At 40.9% G+C, this 24,814-nt stretch overlaps 1 protein-coding gene across 6 annotated transcripts in view; it reads right to left on the reverse strand.

Annotated features, from left to right (window-relative positions):
• grid2 (glutamate receptor, ionotropic, delta 2) overlaps positions 1-24,814 on the reverse strand; it is a 493,088-nt gene that overhangs the window by 384,745 nt on the left and 83,529 nt on the right. For all 6 annotated transcript variants that reach the window (XR_016114686.1, XM_088994116.1, XM_088994119.1 and 3 more), the window contains exon 2: positions 22,512-22,667. Coding sequence is in view for 5 of the 6 variants with exons in the window: in XM_088994116.1 (XP_088850242.1) it covers positions 22,512-22,667 (156 nt within the window). In the remaining variant the exon portion in view is untranslated. The remainder of the gene's footprint in view (positions 1-22,511; positions 22,668-24,814) is intronic.

The raw sequence follows: 24,814 nt of genomic DNA on the forward strand, positions 1-24,814 counted from the left end.
ATGGGTTCCCCAAATTCATAACGGCCCTCGAGAGGAAACCATAACTATAATGTGGCCTGCGGCAAAAAATGACTTTGACACCCCTGCTATAAGGGGTCAGAAAGCAAACTAAAAATTGGCACAATTAGAGAATGGATACGAAAAGGCATGTGGACTGAAGTATGGGACCACTTTGTGGCACTTATGTACTGCTTTTAAGACACATGACAATTTTAGTATTTGTGGGTTTAGATCAGGTGATTAATGTATGCCACACAGTGTGTGGCTCACTATCCACCTTTAACTTTTGATCATAAACACCCTATTCATGTAACTATAAAGACTTTTTTGGCTTTTATCACAAAGGCGGCTTAGCACTGAATTCATGCAAGTGAGACAGGACCTGTTCTGTTAATCAGATGACCTTGCATTAAGCATTTACTTTATCTGTGCTGCACAATTTATTTTCCTTTTGCAAGATTAGAACTTAAAAGACAACCTGTGGTGTTCCTCATTGTTTAGAGAACATATCTTGCCTCGGCATATTGGTCGTCACCACACGATTATCATTTCAATCAAATGAGATTGTAATGTTGAAAGTATGTTACATATTTTATCTGCCGTCTGTTGGAGCTGCCTCTCACATGATTTGTTTCACTTCTTCCATGCGTGTCTGGGTTGTCAAAGTGCAAATATGGAAGTGAATGCATGAGTCATACGTGCTGGAAAGGAAACCTTGTTGACCGGGGCAGCCATCAACGAGACGACTTTCATTTCCCAAAAAGGTCCTAAGTATTCAATGAGATGCAAAAACCAGGCAATTGTATTCCATGGTGCATATTTGTGCGTGTGTGCGTGTACGCGTCACAAAATGAGATTATTTGCATGCATGTGAGTTTGGGTGTCGGAAGAGGGAAGCGCAATGTTACGCCTATTTTCTAATGCATGAGGTCAGACTTCAGTGAGAGCAATCAACAGTTTCCGAACTGGAGCTTTCACACTCTCATCCTTTGTCTCACTTTGGAGCATCCGGTCTGCCTCGGTTCAAAGCAAAGAGTCTTTTTTAAACCCTAGTTGTGTTTCACGTAAATTGGAATTACACCATTGCACACACTCACACATACCGGGGTAGGTTGTTTCTGCAGGGATTCTGGCTTCTTCTTATACACCTCCCAAAAAAACATGCATGTCAAATTCATCAAATGCTCTAAAATGTCCATTAGTATGAATCCCAGTACAAAATCCAAAATATCTTTAGGTGTCCTGCAATTAAATGACGACCAGTCTTGGGTGTTTCTCCCCTCACATCAAAACTCAACCGTATGGGCTACAACTCAACCTGCTACAATAAGTATCCATCCCAAAAAAGGATGTTAAGTGACTCCCGTTTATCTGCAGTGAGAGCTAAAATGTATAATGAGAAAAGTTTTAAATGCACCGAATATTACCATGACATCAAAAAAGTTTCCTGCTGGTGACCAACTGACGTAAAATGTTATACTCCATAGAATGATTAAAAAAAGACAGAAGCCATTGTCAAGGTTTGGGTCAGTGAGGGATGTTGTTTTGAAAAGCAGGCCAAAGAGTAACCTATTTCACTATATGGCATGACTCACTCAATTGATTGTGTAAAAGTTAGTTTGAAATCTTCCCCTTCAGAAAAATAATGAAGTTGAACTTCATTTCATAAGTGACTGTTTCCAGAGAAAAGAACTTTTAACCAATACTGTATAACACAAGTGTCAACGTCAAGGCCTGGGTGCCAAATCTGGAGCACCACATCATTTTATTTTGCCCGTGAAAGCAAATCAAACTTGTGAAATTCCATGATGCTTGCAAAAGTCTTCTCCTTTTCCTTTCGGTTTTTCCCTTCAGGGGTCGCCACAGCGAATCAGTATCCTCCATCTTCAAAGGTCTGATTCGCATGTTTGTGAAAGTGCAAAATTTCAAATTGTCGTATGTAAACCACAATAACAGTCATTATTCTTGACTTCAGATTTGAAAACAAGTTTTTCATTAATTTATTATCTAATATGTGGAAGAAATTAAACATTCTACTGGTTTCCCTCAATACATAACGGCCCTGAGAAAAAAACGTAACTACAATCTGTCCTGTGGCAAAAAAATGAGTTTGACACCCCTAATGTATGGCATCCGATTAGAAAATATGCTTCAGTTTAGATTACAGGTATTGGATATTTTTATTTTTTTGCTTGAATTTAGCCTCCAGTATGGGTCCCAGGAAAGTACCAGTGCTCAGGTGTCAGCTCACCTTGTCCGCAGTAACGATGAACTGATATCAGAAAGCATTACCCCGAACCCCTGGCCCCCTCCCCCCACCATAAAAACAACCAAATAAATAAATACAGCAGGAGAAATAGTGGCAGGAAAAACAGTGGGAGTCAATAAGTGGAAGAAGCAGCACCGGTGCACAAATCCAGAGACGTAGCCAGAAACAGCAAAGCGATAACAGAATGGAAAAGGCAAATTAACAACTTGTTGACCCAGATGGGCACACAAACAGAAAGATCAATCAGCGTCAAAGCTTTGGCACACAGGAAGGGTGTCAAAATATGGCTCCGGTGCGAAGGGCACCGCAAATAATCAAATAATTTCACAAGAGCCAATGAAGAAGTTCTTTCTTTGTGTCACTCTGACCTTAAAAAAAGGGTCAGGCCAGAAATTGAACAACTGTACTGACATTGACCGTAGTGTCAGCAATGCAATCATCTGCCAAACTCAACAACGAATGAGCCAATCTCAAGCTGGCACCAATTTCAACACCTTGAAGGATGACTATTGAATACATATTTTATGTGGCCTGCAAAAGCAAATGACTTGTTTCTTGATCTCATAAAACTATGCACATTAACGGCCTTTTTTGACTAAATCGGTTATTGTAAGCATTTTTTTTTGCTCACAACCGCTGCTTTTAGAAATACACAACTTTTATCAGTCTCTGATTTAAAAACTAGTTATTCCTCTATTTCTTAGGTTTATGATATATGCTGACGTCAAACATGTATTTGGGTTCACATAACAGCCCCCCAGATCAAGCCATTAGTACGATGTGTCCTTTGACAAAAATAAGTTTGACATATCTGATTTACAGGATCAAATGAAGGACTTTGCAGTGTTGTATTGATTGAATGTGTGCTCTCTACAATGTCAATGAGTGAGACTATGACAATTGGTATTTGTTAATCAATGTGATGAACTGTTGACTCCTTTCAGGATGTACCCTGCTTTTCGTCCAAGTTTACCTTTGATTGATTTCACCTGAGGACAACCCCCACAGAGTATATGGATGTGTACTCTGATGCAAATTATCCAACTAACTAACCTGTCTTCAAAACATAACCTCGATTGACGTTGATTCTTTACAATCTACTTGGTTAATTTTTGTAACAGAGGCGACTGCAGGAAACGGGGTTTGCCAAACATGCACCTATGCAAGGTATCGGTTCAGGACACCTTGGCTGTCGCAGCCAAATGCAGAGAACAAGAGCTTTAGGAGTAGGTTGCCATGGAGGCTTTGCCAAGGAGAAGGCAAAACAGTTCAGCCAGACAATGGGCATATCTGCGTCCTGCAGCCTGACTTCTGGAGAGCGTGGAGGGGATGTCGAAACATGTGGCTGAAGATGCGAATAAACAAAACACATGTGAATGTGGCAAGTACGTACTGATTATGTGCAAAATGAGGCTTTACAACCACATACAGATTGAAATTAGAAGTATAGTAAATACTGTCGATAGTGCATGCGGGACTGAGTATACATTTGTGTTTTTCAATCAGTCACACAAAGATGATAATAATTAATACAAAGTATCCATCCAATTTCGAGTTGATGTTGATAGCGGTCAAATAGGTTGGTGGCGCACTTGATTGGTGAACAGTCAATCACAACAATGGTTGAATTCTAAAATTGATTCATGAAAACCGTAAAGAAAAAAAAAAAATCCAGTTTGATTGCGACTGTCAGAGCAAAACAGAAAGCATATAAAATAAGACAAACTCAGGTTTGACTGTGCCTGGACCATTGTGAGAAAAATTGAGGACAGTGAATTATAATGACAAACGGGCTTGTTTGCCAACAGTGTTGCAGCGTCTGAGTATCGCAGTTGAACAGAGACACCACAATGGGCAGTCATAATGTCATGGCTGGTCCCGGGAGGGGTGACCTTTCAGCAGGGAGCAAATACTCAACTCGTAGCTAGGAAGTACAATTTAGCATAACAACAATGATGCAGAGCTCTGTGTGAAGAAGTTAAGGCCAAAAATGGAGCAAAAATCATGTACATGCTTTGGCACTTCCAAACCTTGAGGCAAGGTGCTAAATTTTGCTTTTTAGTATGTATGAAATCACAAAAAGTGTGTCACAAATAAGAGTATCAAATGTGAAAATGAGCACATTAAAGCCAATGGTGCTTCTGTGAGTTACTTACTGTGTCTGCATGTCATCCGACCACACCACCCAACAATAAAAAGTCACCAGGAACATTTCCATCAATCGTGACGTGTGAAAACTGTGCTGTGAAGAACAATTGAACTTGTAACTACAAACCTGGTATTGATGAAGACCATTGAGGTGTAGCTACAAAACCAACCTATTACAAAACAATAGCATATGTCGTCTCATTTCTGGGCAAAGGTAAGTGGGATGTTGTTTCATTCCGGTGGAGAATGAGTTAAATTTTGCATTAAAATCTCTAAAAGTAGTGAAAGAGCAGCTGCCTTCTTTAGTGTTCATCAGTAGTCTTCTAAATGCATATGGATTTGAAGAGGGGAAAAACTGGGGAGAGAAGATGGGTGAATGACTGATTAGATACTTCAGTGCAGGGGAACATTGACATGATTGTCAGAGCAATTTAGCATATAAATACCAGCGAAGCAGGTTCAAACAGTGCAACGGCATAAAACGAGAGGTTGTAGTGGGCAAGGGGAAATTTAATTAAGTCCCCTCCTGGAGCAATCTCAATGGCAGCAAAGTGAAGTGTATGCCGCACAACTCATACACTGTTAGTAAAGGCAGTATTTGCGGAAGAGAAAACATAATGACCAGTCCTGTCATCTTTGATTTTTCTTTTATTTTTAACAAAATAAAGTTGAAAGGGGTTAGCGTAGAAATGGGTACCAATTAATCGGCAGAAAAGTGGGCTAAATTGTGACTGATTATTTTGCTGCCTTGAAAATCTGGTCTGTGCTGCATAATCTTTCCCAATCCTGAATATGCAATTCTTAGTTGTTAGACTTAGTTGTTAGAGTTAGACTTATCAGAATCAGAATCATCTTTATTGCCAAGTATGTAGAACACACGAGGAATTTGTTTCCGGTCGAACACGCTGCACTAGTATCATCATCAAAAAAAATGCAAAGAGCAGAGGTCTGGCACTGTCACCTCTGTCCATTAGGGATACATTATATATAGGGCCATTGTTACCAGCACACATTTAGTTCACTGACGAAGCTCTGTAACTTCATAATTAGCAGAACCGGCTCTCTGTTCAATCTCGAGACCAGCTTTCCTGTGTGGACTTAAAGGACAACCGACACCATTTTTTTGTTTCCTAACTGACAACATAAAAACGTTTTATAGCATCTTAAATACCCAAAACATACAGGCTGATATTTTTAGTCAAACGCAAAACACGAAAAATGACTTAAAGTTGCCCAAAACTGCCACTAATGAGCTAAAAACTGGAGGGATTCAGAACACCCCCCCCCCAGTCCGTGACCTCACATCAGGAAACTCCATCACAAACTGCCTTGCTCCAGAATCAAAACAATGGCTTCAGACAGTTCAGATTCGGGAAAAGATCATTTCTTGTTGCTCAACCAGTTCTGAATATGATTCAAATAGATCTGAAGAGGAAAGCAAGTGTTTGCGATCGATTAAAGAAGTCATTCCCTATCAATTCGAGCCGTAAGCGCCGGAACTGATGAAGTACACGACATATGAAGCATATATGAAGCTCCGTGAATAATCATTACAGCATCATTTGACTGATATGTGGCATATAAGGACATGAATAACACATAATAAGCTACAAGATGTCAAAATCAATGCAGATTGTTTAATGGTTGTGCATGCAAAACTTTCAAGATGAAGAGTTACGAACTTACATATGAATGACATTGGTTATCCATCGCTAAATCCGGTTAGCTCCTCGTTCCAGTAGCTGAATGTTTGTCCGATAGGTTTGCTCCACTATTTTGACGATTGCTCTCTGTCACCACTGGAAAGCAACTTTCTACCCATTGTCAGGCTGAGAGGATGACAGCGGTTATCCAAGCGGGGATTCGCGCACTGCGGGGAGCTCCTCGGCTGCCGCTATACTGCTCTACTCTGTGCGATAAATACTGCATGGCATCAAAAACAAGACTTCATGAATATTCAGCGCAAGTCTTAAAACGTAAAATATAGCTATTTGCGGTGGAATCTTTGTAAAATGTGGTCAGTAGAAGTCGTTTGAAGTGATTTTACAAATTATGGACGCAACTTGTCCGGAGGTGTCGGTTGTCCTTTAAGTGATGTTTTGGACCATGGGGACACTAAGTGTAGCGGTTTACATACAGTCGCTGACTTTATATACAGGCACTGCACAACCTACAATTGACACTCCCAGAGAGTATATCACCGTTTTGTATCTCGACAAAATGAACAAATAAACTACCAACATTTTCAACCAACAACCATCCAGGTGTCTCATTTTTGAACATTTTGCAAATGGCCCAGAATACTGCGAAAGTACACAGACTTGGTTTTGAAATATTTCAGGGGCATCCTACATTCACAATCAACAGAAATATGACATGGAGTTACCGTCACTTCCACACCATGAAAAAAACTGCTTGCTGAAAGAACGAAACAATATCGACTTCCTCAAATGATCCCTTCAGTACAACAGAAAGGGTGGTGACAAAGGGCCCCCAGGCAGACATCCAACATAACCAGCGTCCAATAATAGACTGACATGTGCATCCTCATTTTATGAGGCACAAAAAGTAGGTATTTAAAGATACAGTCTATGCATCGCCCAGAGCCCTGAGGTGCCACTCAAATGATGACTGCAGCATTTGTGACCACGTTACAATCATCACGATCCATGAGATGGCTATGCTCCTCTGAGTGCTTCAGGCGACCTGAAGGGTTAGTGGCGTCAGTCCCGTGTCTTGAGGAACAACCTTTACGAGACCCACGCAATGCTCCTCACTCTGATGGCAAATGAGAAAGGACTCCGTAATTGTGGCAGATGGTAAAATCACCTTGATGAGGGCATAGTTGCAGTAGATGTGGGATATTAGCGATAGCTCATTCCAACGCTGTACTGCACTTTGCGATGGATCCAATCTACCTGGGGCAACATCTTCAAAGTGACCTTTGAAATCAATTCCTTGTTAAATTGGACAGTCAAGTTATCAGAAGCTTTCCTGGCTACATCACAAGTTCCGACCCTGACGCGATGCTAGTACGCTAGATGTTAGCATGTCAGAAGTTTAAAGTCAAAATAAGCTTAATATACCAGCGATTAAAAGCCCAATGAGATAAAAATGAATAAACTAAAAAGAAAATAATGAGGCAATGATTGTCCTGTGGTTAATTCGCATGGCTTCCAAGCATTGGGGGATTGGTTTTCTGCAGCCTGTCTATCGCTATTTACAGATAAGCAATGATCCAGTCTAGAATATGGATGGAGTGTTGAATGATGAGTTTAAATTACCACTCTGACATAAACTTCAATGAAATGCGAGAAGACTATTTGAGTGGAAGTTGACATGGAGGATTCTACTGTTAAAATGCATCATTGAGAGTTTGCTTACAGAGGAGTTGTGTGCGTAAACCGTTTATCAGTGGAATAGTGGTGTTTTTGATAATACAGAGAGAAAAAAAAACAATGAGAACTAATGCTGCCATTTCGATTTTTTGCCTCAGCAGCAGCTTCTCCACATTTTTTTCTTCCTCCCACGTCTCTTCCCGGGGCACCAAAAAAAAAAAAAAAAAAAAAAAAAAAAAAAAAGAATCCAAAGAAACACAACCAGATTGGGCAACACAGGCACAAGCCTGTGTTGCCCCTCCAGATTTTCCATCTTGTCTATGACATTCAACTTGATGTCACAGACCTTGATCATATCTGATTTCACTGAGATGCATTGTTCAGTTATTTCAGTGTTGTCCACATCCTTTGGAAGCTTGTTTTTATTTTTCAGAGCTCCTTTAATAATATATCAATTATTTGTCCATAGTAATTTTTACATAGTTTTCAAGTTGTTCCGTTACCATTGCAGCAACCTTGAACCCTGTCTTTCCGCTGTGACAGTTACTCATTACTGTGAGTTAGTGTCACATACTCCTCGTTGGATTATCACCCCAGCTTGTTGCGTGTTTGGCAGCATCTGTGAGCACCTACGCTTCTTTCACGCACGGGAACTCACTCAGTGGCGGTTGTTGATAGACGAGTCACTATATTAAGTCAAAAGCTGCCACTCATCTCGTCTCATCCAAAACTCCTCACCCTTGGTTACCCCGAGTCTGTATGCACAAAGATGCAGTGTTGCTTCCAATTCTAGCTTGAGCATTCAAACAGCACAACGCCGCTGTCGGCTTCACTCTTCAGCCCTTGCTCTCATTCTGCAGCTCTCGTTCGTCTGTTTTTCACTCGGCATCATGACGAGATTAAAAACAATAATAAAAATAGCCTAAGATCCAGAGCCTGATAAGAGACATGGGAATTGAGCCACATTTGTGCCAATTAGTCGTTTTCGGATCACATTTTATTTTCAATCAAAAGTCCACCAGAAAGGCACTGATCAGTAATTTAAACCACTTAAAACAACTGCATTTGGCTACAAATTTGTAAAAGATAATATTAATCATTGTTTGTTTGAGGCATGATTTTGAAATTCTAATTACAAAACCCAAATGGATAAACAACCTACGTCAACAAACAATCATGTTCTTAAATGCTGCCACGGGAGCCAGTTTCCCTGAGCCACATGGATTTGGTACGCTGAACTATTACATAGAGACTCACGAAAACATCTCAAAAGCTAAGTCTGTGATTTTCAAGCACAGACTCTGAGAATCATTTAAAAAATATGCTGAAGAAAAAACCATGCTTTGGACATTTGTTTTCAACTGACTGATGAAATCACAACTATAAGAAAGATGACAACACAAGAAGACCAAGAGTGGCTGTGTGTGAAGAGAAGTGAGGTGAAAACCAAATGATAATGCCAATCGATTTTCTATTTGGAATCAAAATGAAAGACCCCTGGCCTCTAATAAAAAAGTCTGCAACCTCCGTAGTGAAGTATACACACCCGGTGTGCAAGGCTGATTCTATGCAGGTCACAACCTGATAGTTGTACAGTCAATAAATCTTTGACTCCCACTCCAATACGTTTAAGTGGTATCTTGGCAACTGGGAAGCATCGCCATAATAATACTGTGGCTTTAGGCAACGGTTTGCAGAGACTGGTAGTTTTCATTAAGTAACACGCCTTCAGAGGGCACACACTCCAAACTGAATCGCAAACAAAGCCAAAATATGCCGTGAGATCTAATTAATGCCTTCAACTTTAAATGGGAAGAGATTATAATCTGTTCGCAGACAAACACATTTTTTTCACAAACTTCCCATCATTATTGGGTGGCCTCCTGTGCAAGCAAGAGAGGCTGATTATAGATTGTGTTCAATAGAGATGATGGAGCGGGGCTGTTCAAATTGAGGAGAAAAGATGCTGCGAGTCATGGTCAAACGCGACATAAATACTATTATCGTGGCAGGCATGGTGGGGAAAAGTGGACTAATTTATTTTTATTAAGCAAGCGGGCTATTGGCTGAAATCTTGCTTACTGTCGGGTATGAGAAATGAGGTGGCACTGATTTTTTTTTATCTATGGCACTGATGCAATGGCGGCCTTCCCAGTAGTTGTTTGTGGCAAGTTTTTAAATGCAGTTTTTTGTTAGTTTAGTGAAAAGGACAAGTTCGCAACCAAGGCCTATTTTTCACTCCAAAACTATCCGTGTAAGTTTTAATCAGTAAAATTAAACTAGCATATATTTTCTATTTGATCAATTTGTTCTAGAGGAATCATTGAAATAGGTTGGTACGCTAGTCAAGCCTCTTCTTGATCTGCAACGTGGACACATTCTTCATACTGTAATAATAATAATAATAATACATTACATTTTAAGCGACTTTCAAAGCTCTCAAGGACACTTTACAGTCACAGACAAGCATAGGTACTATAATAAATAAAATACAATCACAAATAGAATGTAATAAATAAAATAAAATTATAAATAGAAACAAGAGAGAGAGCTACACAGAAAATGCAATTTTAAATAGGTAGGTTTTGAGATGGGACTCGAAGGTGGGAAGAGAATCAATGTTACGAATGTTGGAAGTGAGTTCCAGAGTTTGGGGGCAGAGAGAGAAACTGTTAGCTGTATATAGTTTAAATTGCAGCACCATCCGCAACCCGAACAAATTCAGAAATGGCACTCAATGTCATGCTTTTCAATTTCCGAATAAATTCGGGAATGGCAGTAAATGAGTTCATGATGTTGAGGTTAAAACTAAAGGGAGGCTCATAGGGGATCAAATATTTTCCATTGGTGGTCCCACTCTCTGGAATGACCTGCCACAGAACATTCAGCAAGCCCTCTCGTTGCCCATCTTTGAAACCCGCCTCAAAACTCACTTGTACTCTTTGGCATTTGACTCCGCATGATTCAGACTTGATCTAAGTTTTACTCCCTGGTGCCTCCTCCAATCTTTGTGACTGCTTTATTTTCTGTATATGATAGTTGTCCATGTTAAGCGCTTTGTTACAGCTTCAGCTGTTGTTAAAGTGCTATATAAATCAATATGTATTGTATTGTAATTGGATCTGGGTTTGTTGGAAAAAGGCAATTAGAAATGTGGCGTCTATGGCCACATTTGTGAAAAAAGTTTAAAAAAAGTCAAACTGCAATACCTCAGAAATCATCCGTGTCATGAACTCATGACTGGCGGTTAGAATAAAAAGTGCTGGTGAGAGTGGTATAGCTAAGAGTATAACGTCGTTGTATGATGTAAGAAATCACAAATGACTTGAGGGAATCGGTGTGAGGAGCAGCCACAGGCAAAATGAAGTATGAATGATGAATTTCAGTCTCTCACACACACACAAACACAGGCAGTATTGTGTTTTAATGCGCTTTAATGGGGCCCATTCTCTAGGCTTGAGGGTGAGGGAGGGATTAGTGTGACCGATTCATTGCTATGCTGCGCACACCGTCAGCCGAGGTGATGGGAATTTTGAGGGAGGAAAAACCTGGAGCGAAACAGATGAGGGGATTCAGCCCTTCGTTCCCCTCTCTTGACTTGTATCAGCGAGCGCCTCTGTCTCTCACTTGGCTTTCATTAGTCAGTCAAGAGCCTTCATGCTTCTGCAAGTGAAATGATTGCAATTTTTGGGGGGACATTGCTGTGCAATTTTATTTATATTTTGAAACTTTATGTCTCTTGGGCAGAATTGTGGTTGTTAAAAATCATGGGTAAGATGTGCACATCATGTACAGTGTATTGCATGTATGCGAACACCTTAGTGTGGTTGTGGACTTTTTTGTGTCCTGTATTTCATTCGAATTAGTGTACTACTTCTCGGCATGTGTTGTGCTGAGAGTTATCACATTAAACATAAGTCATTTACAATCTTGTATTCATTTTTTTAAGTTAATTATTTTGATCATTTTGAGTTATGGTAGGTATTTCTATTGTAACATTCCAGTATATGTACTTACAATCAGTTTGGAAGGTATTCTGAACGCTTCATTCTGAACGCTTCACTTTTCCCGTATTTTCTTATTGAAAATACTATTGATTTTTTTTTATTTTATTTATCTTTTCTTGTTCATTTACATTCATTTATTCCCCCAGAATTCTACACGGAATATCACATGATGACAACATGAAAGACGTTCGGGTAATCTATTCAAAAACACTTGAGTCTGTAATTGCAGCCAAAGGTCGTTCTACAGTGATACCTCGGTTCTCGACCATAATTCGTTCCAGGACCCTGTTCAAAGAGCGATTTGTGCAGTCGATTTTTTGCTACAAATAATTTCCACTTGTTTAAAATGATGCATTCACTCTATAGATATAATTTAAATTGCTCTCTATGTTCAATGCAATTACACTCCATACCCCCCAGCATTGCCGCTTCCAGTCAATAGTCTTGAATAGTCTTGTGGGTTTAATATGAGTGTTACACAACCAAAATGATTAGCTTCATAGACGGATGTAACTGAGAGAATACAATTTCAATCTGGTACAACATACTTGGGGACCACAGGCCTACCACGTTGCAAAGCATGGATTAGTATCCTGCAAAACCATTTCTCGTCACAAAGAACTCTGATGAACTCTAAAGAAGCATTCTCTATTGTGATGTTTTGCAATCGACCATTTCTGGAAATGAGAATGATTGTCATAGTTGGTCTCTGTATCTTTCACTCTATCAAGTATGTTATTGTTCCACGGCAGAATGCAGCGGGCCGCAGGCAAACGTGATCAAAAGACAGATGGTTCATGCCGCTCCTTCTTTGGAAAATCACAGGAGGACACACAGTAAGTGTATCCCTCCCAGACCAACTGTTTCATTTTGATTTCAAGTGACACGCACATCTGTCCAAAAAGGCAATGTTCATTGGTCTGCCTCCATACTAGGTGACTTTGAACCAAAAAATGACTCCAATGATCAAGCTGGGAATTTGCCGCAAGGACTGCTTTTTTGAAATGAAACAAATCACAGACTCCCAGATAAGCTTGATGGGGAGCCAGGATAAATCAACGATGAAGTTTCCAAAACCCAAGCACCTGTTTAATTTAAGCACATGCTGTTACCCTACTTGTCAGATTACTTAGGACAGGAAAAGGAGTGTGTCATGTCAGTCATGCAGCCTTGCCCGGCAACATCGGTCAATTTGGCCCGACCTGGTGCTCCATGAGACCATTCATCAAGTACCCAAGTAAAGGACACAAAATCAGAAGTTTCTTCAGTGTGGCGATATTCTTCTTGACCAGGAACTGCCAGAAGCTCAGGGCTTGTGAGAAGGCGCATTGTCATGGTAAAGTAAGCTTGAGGCGTCATATTGAAGATTGCGATCAACATGACTTTGTACTTTGACTGCCAAGTTTTCTTCAGCTTGACTGACTTCACTTCCAATTACTGCTCTGGCATCCAGTCTCAGGAAGATCCATGACTAGTGGATTCCGTCATGACTTTCCCTAGTAAGTCTAGTCTCATTGATTTTGTCGCTCTCTGCGCTCATTTTTGACAACCTGGCACAGACGCTGTGTACTGTGTATAAGAGATGGTGGGAAAATGTTCAATGGCTGCAGTTATAAATTTGGGATACGTCTGTGTCAGCTCTCAGTCATACAGGAGTGGTCCATCAATGAAAAGGTTTCTTCAGCCGTCATATGTCCTTCTTTAAAGGTCTAGGACAAGGGTCGGGAACCTATGGCTTGCGAGCCATACATGGCTCTTTTGATGATTGCATATGGCTCGCCGATAAAACTTAATACATATTAGTTGTATTAAGTTCATCCTGTCTACTTGATATCTAATTTTAAACAGATTATTTTCTTACAGACAGTGTATTGTAGGTGTTGGAAGGCGGAAGTACACGCCGAAACACGTATACACTGTCTGTAAGAAAAGAATCTGTCTAAAATTACTTAATACATATTCTCGCTTTTTCGCCGTTCATTTCCTGTTGGGGCTGCAGTTGGCGGAAAGCGCAATTTTGATTGGATGATAATGGCCTTCATGTTGAAACAGGTAAACGCCCCTTTGCCCGACACCCCTTTGCCCGAGCCCGACGAGTAAAAAAAATTACGAGTACGCTCCAGCTTCAATGCATGGGAGGATTCGCGATTCTAATTTGCAATGAAACAATAACATCGGTGAAACAGTCGAATGTCAATATACTTCTGCGAGAAGTATAATGCAGATAGCAAGTGTGGAAGCTAATGAGCCGTGTGCAGGCTAGCTAACAGTAACTTCGCCTATGGACCCGGCAAATTGACTTTCATTACGATCGTTTGGCTGGATTTTTACCAATCATGAGGAACGGAAAACCATTCATATTAACGGTGAGTACTATCACAACGTTATTTTAAATAATACATTCTGACATTTTGTTGAAAAGTGGCCGCGCGTGCGTGCGTATTTGAGCGTTTGCGCACGTGTGTGTGTGTGTGTGCTCGCGTATGTGTGGCTCTCACTGACAAACATTTCTAAATATTTTACTTTTATGGCTCTCTTAGTCAAAAAGGTTCCCGACCCTGGTGTAGAATGTTTCGCTTCTCATCCAAGTGGTTTTGTCAGCGAACTTTTTTTTTTTTGCTGTTAGCTCTGGCCCTATATTTATCCTTACTGTCCAGTACATTTGCACCTAAAAGCTAGCAACCACTATTTTGACGACAGTAAGGTTAAGGTTACAGATGACGGATGGAGAAACCCTTTCATCGAAATTCGGGATACAGTCATATTTTGCAGTTTGGCCTCATAATATACGAATGATATGGAACTAGTCAAGTTAAAACATGCAGGTGTTTTTGGGAGGTACGCATAAAGATTAATAAAGATTAATTCGTCATCACACCGAAAGATAACTCTCTCCTTGTGTTTGCCAAAAAGATGGGCTTTGTTCAGCAAAGAGAGGGGAAAAATATTACAAAAGTGACTTTTAATAAGACCATTTCAATTCTGGGAAAATCAAAGTAATGCTTACAGTGCTAACAATCCAAATCCTGCGGGACTTAATAATGGTACGGGTCAGGACTTAATAATGGTACAAATGGAGTATCTTTTTAATAGAATCGACACAAAGGCAGTGTTGAGGTGCTTTAATAGAATGTTTCACTTCTGCTCTTTGGGTTGAAAGCAGCCTTCGCTATGAACTCCATCTTGAAAATTAGCCACACTGAAAAAGTTAGTGGTGGAGCAAAATGTGTAACTTCAGCATCAACTTCAAGTTATTGGAGTTTTGAAACAATTGATGACAGTGTTAATGATTGGTTAAATCAGAGGTAGGGAATCACCGTCTTAAAGGGATGGAAACTATTTTTGGGTAAAGCGATGACAGTCTGTATGCAAATTATTTATAATCTCTCTATTTGTTAGTTTTTCAATCAGGTGTATTTTGTAATCTGGAAATTACAGTAAAGCACTTTTGCGGAACAAAGCAACGCAGTCATAGCAGAATGTGATGATCAAAATCGGTAGATGTTGAAATGTAAAACGGATTAGCACAGGTGACTGACATCTTCTGAGAATGCACGGACTTGGAGAATTGCTCTCCCATTAAAGTGGTTGCGGTCTTTGCGGTTACTGTGATAAAATATGAATGGATTAGTTGCTCCACAAGGTACAAAATAGATAGCGGGTTGACTTTTGAGGAGTTTACTCTGGGCACAATGGTCCCCATAGGAAATTTGTGATAAAATCCTATCTTGATAGATCGCACACTCTTGGAAACTGGAAAGCCATTAGTGTACAACTGACAACACATCAGAATGTCATAACCAGTGTGATCCCAGGATAATACATGTCAAACACTTTATCCTCAAACATCTCCTGGGTGTCTCCTTGGTCAAGATTTCCTTCCTCATCATCCTCTCCACACCACCTCTCCACTCCCCCCCCCCACTGTCCATCAAGTAGTCATCATCAAAACTTCTCAAGCGCTCTCTTCCTGACAACTACTGCCCGTAGCCATTTTTTTGGTAATGGGCACATCCTTACCACTCAATATTTTGTGGCACCTGTGTTCTCCTGGACGCATCTTTTCAAGGAGCTATTTTTTTCTTCACAACAAAAGCCTTTAGAATGTGACTTAAATCCTTAATTTTTCACTCCTACGACCCCAATAATTTGAATAACCAGTGGCAAATAAATTGCAGTAAACAGAAACAAGCGTGAACTAACTTGCAGTTGGTAGAAGCAGTGGCGTGTAGGGGGCGGGACCAATAGGGTGATGACAAAGGAGTCGACCTGTGCACGAGGGACGTGGTCTTGGAGCCGCCCACCCCAATTACATAGTCGACCTGGTCCATGTTGATTGAATGATCAATAATAGATTAGTGTATTTGTTGAAGGGCATCCTGCTGGGATAAGGGGGGCACACACTTTGACAATTGGATGCCCCCCGCCACCTGTGTCGCCCACAATTTATGGCACAGGCAAAACTAATTTTGCATTGCGCATCCATGACCACATTCCAGTTGACTTGGGCTAAGGGTCACTATTGAGTGAATCCTTGTCTCATTGAAATTCTCCCATTTTAGAAACTGAATGATGATGTTGCATCAGCCCCAGATTTCTGGATATCCTTAGCAAAATGTACTTAAACTGGCCAGAAGAAGATGGTGGTGGTCCAACGTGTGACCTGACGAAGCCTCGGTGGTGTTTTCATTTTGTCACCGTCTTGTATGTCATCGTCCCCGACATAGATATGATGAGATTGTACGGCCATCATCCATGAGTCACATGCCCATGAATGCAGAACAGGCTAGTTCATTTAAACCTCTGTGTCATTTCTGCCCTTTCCATTTCGTCATGTGTTACTTTTTTTTATAGTTTTTTTTAGCCATCAATCTTCCCTTCCTGCGACAGCCTTTCATCCCGCCCGTGTCTTTTTCAACCATCTGCCATTCCTCCACCCATGTAGCACGCTCATCCCTTATATCTTCACACCATCCCCACACTTCGGCAAGCCTATTGACCTGCTGCTATTCTTTTTTGTCTTCTTTTCATCTCTGATTATTCCTGACTCTGTCATAATCTTCTGGCTAAAAGGTGTGAAGGAGGAACTAAGCGCTACTCCTCTCTATAAACAATGTCCTTTATGCCCGCCCGCATTCGGGTTGGACTACGTGGCAAGTAGGAGAGAAATGATGAGCAATGTGTAAAGGGATTAATTAGGCATTCTGTCTCTTTGTCCGAAAGAGTTTCAGACATGAAAAAAAGAAGGCTGTGGAGGTCTTTGAGGAATGGAAAGTACAAACTCGAGTAAAAACTCAACTATATTTCCTCATACATTGAAGACTAATTAAATAATACTTTAAAATTGGGACTTCTATTGTGTATTAAACAGGAGCCATGTCGGTCAGTGCACATAAATGTCTTAGTCAAAATGCTAAGAAAAATAAATGCATCCCTTGAAAATCGATCCTTCCAAAATGGTCGACTGACAGTCCATCATCCATTACTGACAACTAAATCTTGCCCCTAAAATAACAGATTTTCTCAAAATCGTCCGCTCTCGTGAAAGTTGTAAACTAACTATCAACTGAAAAACACAAATGCATCCCTCAAATATACTCTAGTTCCCATCCAAAAGACAATGAGAAATCCATTTAGAGATGTCATTAAACAGTTAATGGCTTATCCCATTGGATATCAGGTGCTTCGCAAAACAGCAGAACGTCACCGATTGATCAGATTAAGTTTGATGACGTGATGGATCTGATGCTTTACATGCTGAAGAAAGCTGAATACTCTTTGAGACCTTTAATGGCTACCTTAACTTATTCACTGCTCAACATGTGCAAAAATGTGTACACTCCAATACCAGGGTTTTTGTCATTGTCACTCGAATTCCAGGACCTACAAAATATTGAATATCTTTATTCTTTTTGTAAAAAAAAAACAAAACATTGCCAAATTTGCGAATGGCTGGGAATTATAGATATAACTTCACATTACCCAACTTGAGAGTAATATGCTCACCGTGTTACAAACAAATTACAGTGATTGCAGCCTAGCGTGGTTCCAAATCTGTCACATACTTGTCGACAAGAAAGGATACAGCAGCAATATTTGTTTGCGGCGTTTAAGACCCGAGGGTTGTCCCAAAAAATGTGTACGCCATGATAAAGGCCTCACACTTAATAAAATCCCATCACTATTTGCAGTTACAGTAAACGCGAGAAAAAAAACCCATATGATTAGAAGATGCATTCGATTTGAAATACTCACCCTTTAAATGGAAAATCAACTTTGTTTTTAAATGGCTAAATGTGACGAAAAAGTAAGTGTCGCTCTGGTTTTGCAGCAAAACTTGTGCTGTCAATAGTGTTTGTGCAATCCTCCCCAGCAAACTCCAATTAACAAAACAGCGTTATTTGTAGATTAAATCTAAAATGAAGAATAGGGCTTCAAATGTGACTTTGCATATATTACTTTGGGACAGTCAAACAAAAATCAATCAATCAATCAATCAATCAATCAATCAATCAATCAATCAATCAATCAATCAGTCAGTCAATCAATCAAACACAAACAAATACATAAATAAATGAAACATCACCGTTTTTTTTAGAGGAAATGTGTTCCTTACTTTGTGTGACTTATTTGGAGTCTTAAAAGTAACCAGACTTAATGAATAATGATAGTGGACGATAAAAGAAAATAGAAAGTGAGTGAGCATCTTTGCACAAAGAATGTTCAGGATATTGGCTTTCTTTCACCATTGTGAATGTAATGGCTAAAGCACTCAAAACCAGGAAATGTGGCTCTGACATTTAAAGTGTGAATTGAGAGCAACGTAATATACCACGAGGTAATTACTTCCTTTTCTTGGTCACACTTTTCAAAACGGGCACCATTTTGAATCAGAATTAAATAAAATGTAGAAGTACAACACAAAAGGCCCCATATGAAGAAAAGCGTAAATGGATTTGGTTTTCCCTTGCCCGGACGCTGGTCACAGGGGCCCCTCTCTGGAGAAAGGCCTGGAGATGGGGCTCGTTGGCGAGCGCCCAGTGCCCGGGCCTACACCCATGGGGCCCGGTCGAGCTCAGCCCGAAGAAGAAACGTGGGTCCCCCTTCTAAAGGGCTCACCACCCATGGGAGGGACCAGAGGGGTCGGGCGCATTGTGAGCTGGGCGGCAGCCAAAGGCAGGGACCCTGGCGGTCCGACCCTGGACTGCAGAAGCTAGCTCTTGGGTTGTGGAATGTCACCTCTCTTGCAGGGAAGGATCCCGAGCTGGTGTACATAGTTGGGCTTGGGGTCATTAACATGCTCATCCAAAGTAAGATCCTCGAAAATTAATTATTGTGCAATTTAGCATTGTCCAGATCTCTGTAGTTCAAATCTTGTTGCAATCGTGATTCATTTCTTTGACAAGATTGTCCAGGCAAAATTTCCATACCCACTAAAGCCCATAAGGAAGCCAAAATGGCAGACTTCATGTGTCTGACTTTTAAAGACTTGTGATTGATGTGAGATGCGGTGGGCAAATTTCACGTTGCTCGCTAAAACATTTCAAGTGGGCCCGACTAAGTTGCTTTTTTATATTGAAAGCTGGCACTTAAACAGCACAAGAGAGTTTGTGTGGCAGTAAAAAAGCTCAGTAGGGGCAGGAAGGAAACATTTGAATGGAGCTGTACTATGCAAATGAGCGACCCATCAACAGATCACCCCAAATTGAGTGCACGCATGGCAGCACCCCCCCCCCCCCCGAAAAAAAAGTCCAGCTGGTTTGTTCCCAGCTGTCAGCTGTTAAATTCCACCACACAAAACAACATGTTGCTTTTTTGTTCGAAAACGGCAAATGTGAACGGAAACGGAGATGGATGGGGATGAGGAAAGTAGGAAAATGGAGGATGAATCCACTGTGTGGTAGTTTTAGCGTAGCATCAATTCATCACAGTGTGCACAGTGGATCGTTCATACAATAGCCTGCTTAGGCAAAACAGGTTAGGCAACTTTCGTAATGCTGCTGAGGGTCGTTATGCTGATGAGGTGATACCGGGGGGAGTGGGGGTAATAGGCCAGTCGTTAGTCAGGAATGTAGGAACAATCAGTGGGGCCACAGGGAGGGGTCCCTTGCCCCCCCCCCCAACCTGAGAGTAGGGACCTATCATAGCTGTGTCCGGCGCCACCATGTCTGGACATTAGGGATATATAAATGGGGCCGATACGACCAGTCAGACTTTAGTTCGCTGACGAAGCCTCTTGGATAGGAGGCGAAACGTCCGAAACCTTCACTTTTGTACAGATGACGGCTGAAGAAACCTTCTCATCGATGGACCACTCCTGTACGACTGAGAGCTTACACAGACGTGCCCATCTTAAGCACTTTGTTACAGCTTCAGCTGTTGTTAAAGGGCAATATAAATCAATATGTATTGTGCTGAATTGTATTGGATTGTATTAATTGAATTTGTGTCATGTGACATTTGGCCTTATAAAACTGACTTGTTTTGGAACATTTGATAAAAAAAAGTTATGTTGTATGGTGAGAACATAAAAAGCAGTAAATGTCAAATGTAAAGGTGACAGTACAATTCCACTCCGCCTCTCTTTTAAAAGTTTCTTTTCCAACGCACGCACGCCGACTGTGTACTTATCACGTCGGCAAAGCCTCATTTAGTTATTCACATCACACTCCCAAGTCTAGTGTTTCCTACAGCCTGAAGGCAGTCACTTCATGCTGACTTTAGCGCTGCGCCACATAATTCCTCTCCGGTTCCACTGCCACAACTGATAAACTGAAAAGATGACAAAAATATATATATCTTTTTTTACTCACTCTAATCCTTTGAAACTTTAATTAAAAGACTTTGAGAAGATGAAGCATTTTTTATTATCATTGCTCACATACTTCATTCTGTCTGAGCCACCGTGAAAATTGAGCTCTACAACTGTTTGAAGCACCCCACCCGCTGCCTCGCCGCCCCAATCTGTCACGTCAACAACTATGGACAATTTGTCAAGTGAAGATCAAAGACAAAAGCATCGCTGTACTTTTTTTGTATTTGGGTTTTCCTCACCAGTCAATTATGTTTTTTTTGTTTTGTTTGTTTTTTACATCAAATGTGCATTTTTTTGCGGGAAGTACCACCACAGTCAAACACGGCAAGGCTTGGTTGACTTCTGATTTGTTCAAATTCGCAAAATTTGTGATAAGAAAAATTGATGTGCCATATTTCCCAGTGTATAAGGCGTAGCAGAATATATAAGGCGCACCCCCAATGAATGGTGTATTTTATTTTATATTTTCCATATGTGAGGTGCACCGGACTATAAGGTGAACGTTCAATGAATTAAAAAAAAAAGTCCACATGCGTATAAAGCGCAGGGTCATCTTTTGAAGAAAATGAAGGCTTTTGGGTGCTCCTTATACACCAGAAAATACAGTACTTTATTTGTTGAACAGGAGGTGTTTAGTTAAAGCCAAAGGGTAAGCAGAACTACATTGAGTAGTGTTGGATTTGCAGATTAGTGGCAACTATCAGCTTCTGATAAGTATCAGAGCTGATTGCTTAGTTCACTAGTTGTTGGGTTGTGTTTTCGTCCCATGTCTAAATGACTCATACACACAGGGCAGAGAATGAACTGCTGCCTCAACAAATGTTTTTTTTTAATTCTCAGAATGTGTTTTAGGTGCCAGTCTTGCAATCTCCTATGCACAATGTCGCCTTGTTTCTAAAAAGAAAAAAAAAAATCAATCGTAACGACAAGTTTGGTGTTTCCCGGTGTTTTTCAGAGTCACGGACAAGTGCGGCTTTGTGTAAACGTGCCTTATATGTGTCAAAGCTAAGCGAGTATGAAAAATAAGCTGAGACAACTATTGAGTTGCCTCCCCCTGTGGGTCTCCCACCTCGCTCATCACATCCTCACTTCCCGCTTTTCCGTAGACCGTTATCCAATTAGGCGATCCTCATTGCTTTAATCATAGATGACATGGACACTACACATTTACACACATTCTGCTCGACCTGTTTTCTGCAAGAAGAGGCTCACAGAGTAGATGCAGGATGGAGAATATGGGAAGATGGGAATAACCACGTATATCAATATTAATAAGAAGATCCTGTGTAACAACACCCCCCCCCAACAAAAAACCCTAGATGTTGTGAGTCGAGTCATTTGGATACACCTTTTAAACAGATGATTTGATGGGAATTAAAAGCTCGTTGGGTGGCTCTATTAAAGGTTTATGTATTGTTGTCAGGTTTTTATGGAGCGACATGAAATGGAAACACTCTTGGGGGTTGGTATTTTACGTAACGCAAAAATATTTATTTCCCTATTTTAGTCCAGATTGACTTTGGATGTTCTGCAGTGTCATCGAAATCTGAATCAACATTTATTTATTCCCTCCGAATAAACTAATTTTACAATAAGCTGAATATACACACTCTCAAGACCTGACATAAATCATGGACAACAAGGAAGTCATAAAGGACATGTTTGTCATTTGAATATGCTCCATTATGGTTCCATCCTCTATTGACCAACATTAGCGAGTGTTTACCAGTGAATAACACATAGAGGAATAGACAGTCAATCAGACTGACAAACACACTAAGGGGGCGTTCAACACCAGGCAACAGGAAATAAACTGCATTCAATGTGCAACCCATAAACGTGACTTACTAAGTGGCTAGTTGTAGGGAGCATCATAAAGGTCCAAAATAAAAGTTAAGAAGAATTTGTCTTTCTAAATTGACAAAATCACCTACCTTCTTGCACAGCCTGGAATGGATTGTTCCCGTCCACGAATTCCACTGAGATGGTGATCTTCTCTGTTTCCAAGATCTCGTTGTTCAGATTGAGGTCAGCCACAGCAAGGCGAAACACTTCATCGTCCTTCCGCGCCGATTCGTCAAAGATGGCGCCTATGGAAAAAGGAATCTGTTATTAAAATACGCTTTGAGACGCCGACGTAGGAGGGGGAAGCGAGCCGGCGTTCTCGTCAAGCTTCGGCAGCGTGGATTTCGAACGCCGCTCCCATCGATCCACCTCGCTAATCTACGCTCACTACCAAACAAGATGGACGAACTTCTGCTTCTCACAAAGACCAATAAAACGTTCGCCCGCTCTGCTGCGCTGTGCTTCACTGAGACTTGGCTCAGTGACCGCCACCCGGATTCCGCACTACACCTACCCGGATTCCGTCTCCTTCGGGCCGACCGTGATACGGAGCAATCGGGGAAATCCAAAGGCGGTGGACTATGCTTCTACATCAACGAAGAATGGTGCACCGATGTCACGATGCTCGACGCGCACTGCAGCCCTGGTTTGGAATCGCTGTCTCTCAACTGCAAGCCATTCTACTCGCCACGTGAGTTCGCTTCCTTTATTCTCGTTGCCGTGTACATCGCGCCACAAGCTAATGCTAACGCGTGTATACAAACGCTAGCGGACCATGTAAACCATCTCGAAATAAAATATCCAGAATCACCCCTGATCATTTTGGGTGATTTTAATCAAACACGTTTAAACCGTGAACTTCCCAAATATAAGCAGCATATTGACTGTTTCACCAAAGGAGAAAACATTCTAGATCATTGTTACACAGCACTCAAAGGCGCATACCGGTCTGTTGCGCATGCAGCATTGGGTCCTTCTGACCACTATTTAATCCACTTAATTCCCACATACAAACAGAAACTCAAATGTGTAAAACCGGTAGTCAAGACAGTTAAAACATGGACAGATGAAGCAAAGTTATCGCTACAAGAATGCTTAGACTGCACTGATTGGAGCGTCTTTGAAACTTCAACGGGCACATTGGATGAATACACAGACACTGTAACATCATACATCAGTTTCTGTGAGGACATGTGTGTACCAACAAAGTCCTTCCGCTCATTCAACAACAACAAGCCATGGTTCACTCCCAAACTCAGGCAGCTTAGGAAAGAGATGTTCGCTCTGACGTCTGTGGTCATGAAGTCTTTGAACGCCTCGTGCTGAACCACCTAAAGAACATCACCGGACCTCTGCTAGATCCTCTTCAGTTTGCCTACCGGGCAAACAGGTCTGTTTTTTTTTCCTTTTTTTTGGGAGAGGGGTTGATGAGTTGCATATAGTAGATCACAAGTGCCAAAATCAAGGCGCAGGGCCCAGATCCGGCCCACCGTGTCATTTTATTTTATTCAAATCAGTGTCAACTATGCTGATTTTAGCAGAAATCTGGACCAAAATGTCAAATCTTCGCAACTAATAAACAATTATAAAATTTTGCATCGGCCCTCCGAGAGAAGGTGTAACTCCAAAGTAGCCTGTGACAAAAAAAATGAGTTTGAGACTTCTGTAGTAGAACCACAAAAATATAGAATGTAAAAAATGGAGTTTTCCTCATAGCTTTCGATTACTTTCATCCCATGAAAAAACAGAGAACCAGTAATTGTGTAAGATGAAACAGTAAAGGGCAATGACTGTAAAATGTGTGTGTATTTGTGTGCGTGCCTGTGCATGTGTGTGTCCGTGTAGTGGACTGAGAGTGCAATTGACTGTGGGTTATATTAATAACCAGAAAGGTTACACTCACTGATTAAGTTGGCAAAGCCGTGCCTGTAATTGGTGTTGTATTGCTCAATGAGAAGAGTCTTACGCTTGCCCAGCAGAGCAAATTGTGCCGAAAACCCCCGGGGGACAGGAAGATAATGATTTTTGGATATGATAAATGAAAACTGTAGGAAACATTAAAACCATCATTAGATCACTTGAATATGATGAAGTCTTCAAGCTAATCTGTGATCAAGTTTCGCTAGTAGCTGATCTATGTGTGTTGAAAACATGACTCAGCAAAAGACTGCGGAATGTGGTCACCCAAATAAAAATTTGAGGAAATGTGCAAGTTTAAATAACGAACCGAACTGAGACAGGAGCTTTTGTGCCTAACTAAAAAGGAATTACCTGTGGCTAGAGGACAAATCACGAGGAGCCTGTCATTGAAATGCATGGTTAGTCAGTGAATAGGCAGAGAGATGATTGCTAGGTGCATCTCAAAATGTCAGCACTATATTTTATCGTCGTT

Source organism: Hippocampus bargibanti, linkage group LG04 (genome assembly GCF_051943395.1).
Source record: "Hippocampus bargibanti isolate YZ-2025 linkage group LG04, ASM5194339v1, whole genome shotgun sequence".
NCBI lineage: Eukaryota > Metazoa > Chordata > Actinopteri > Syngnathiformes > Syngnathidae > Hippocampus > Hippocampus bargibanti.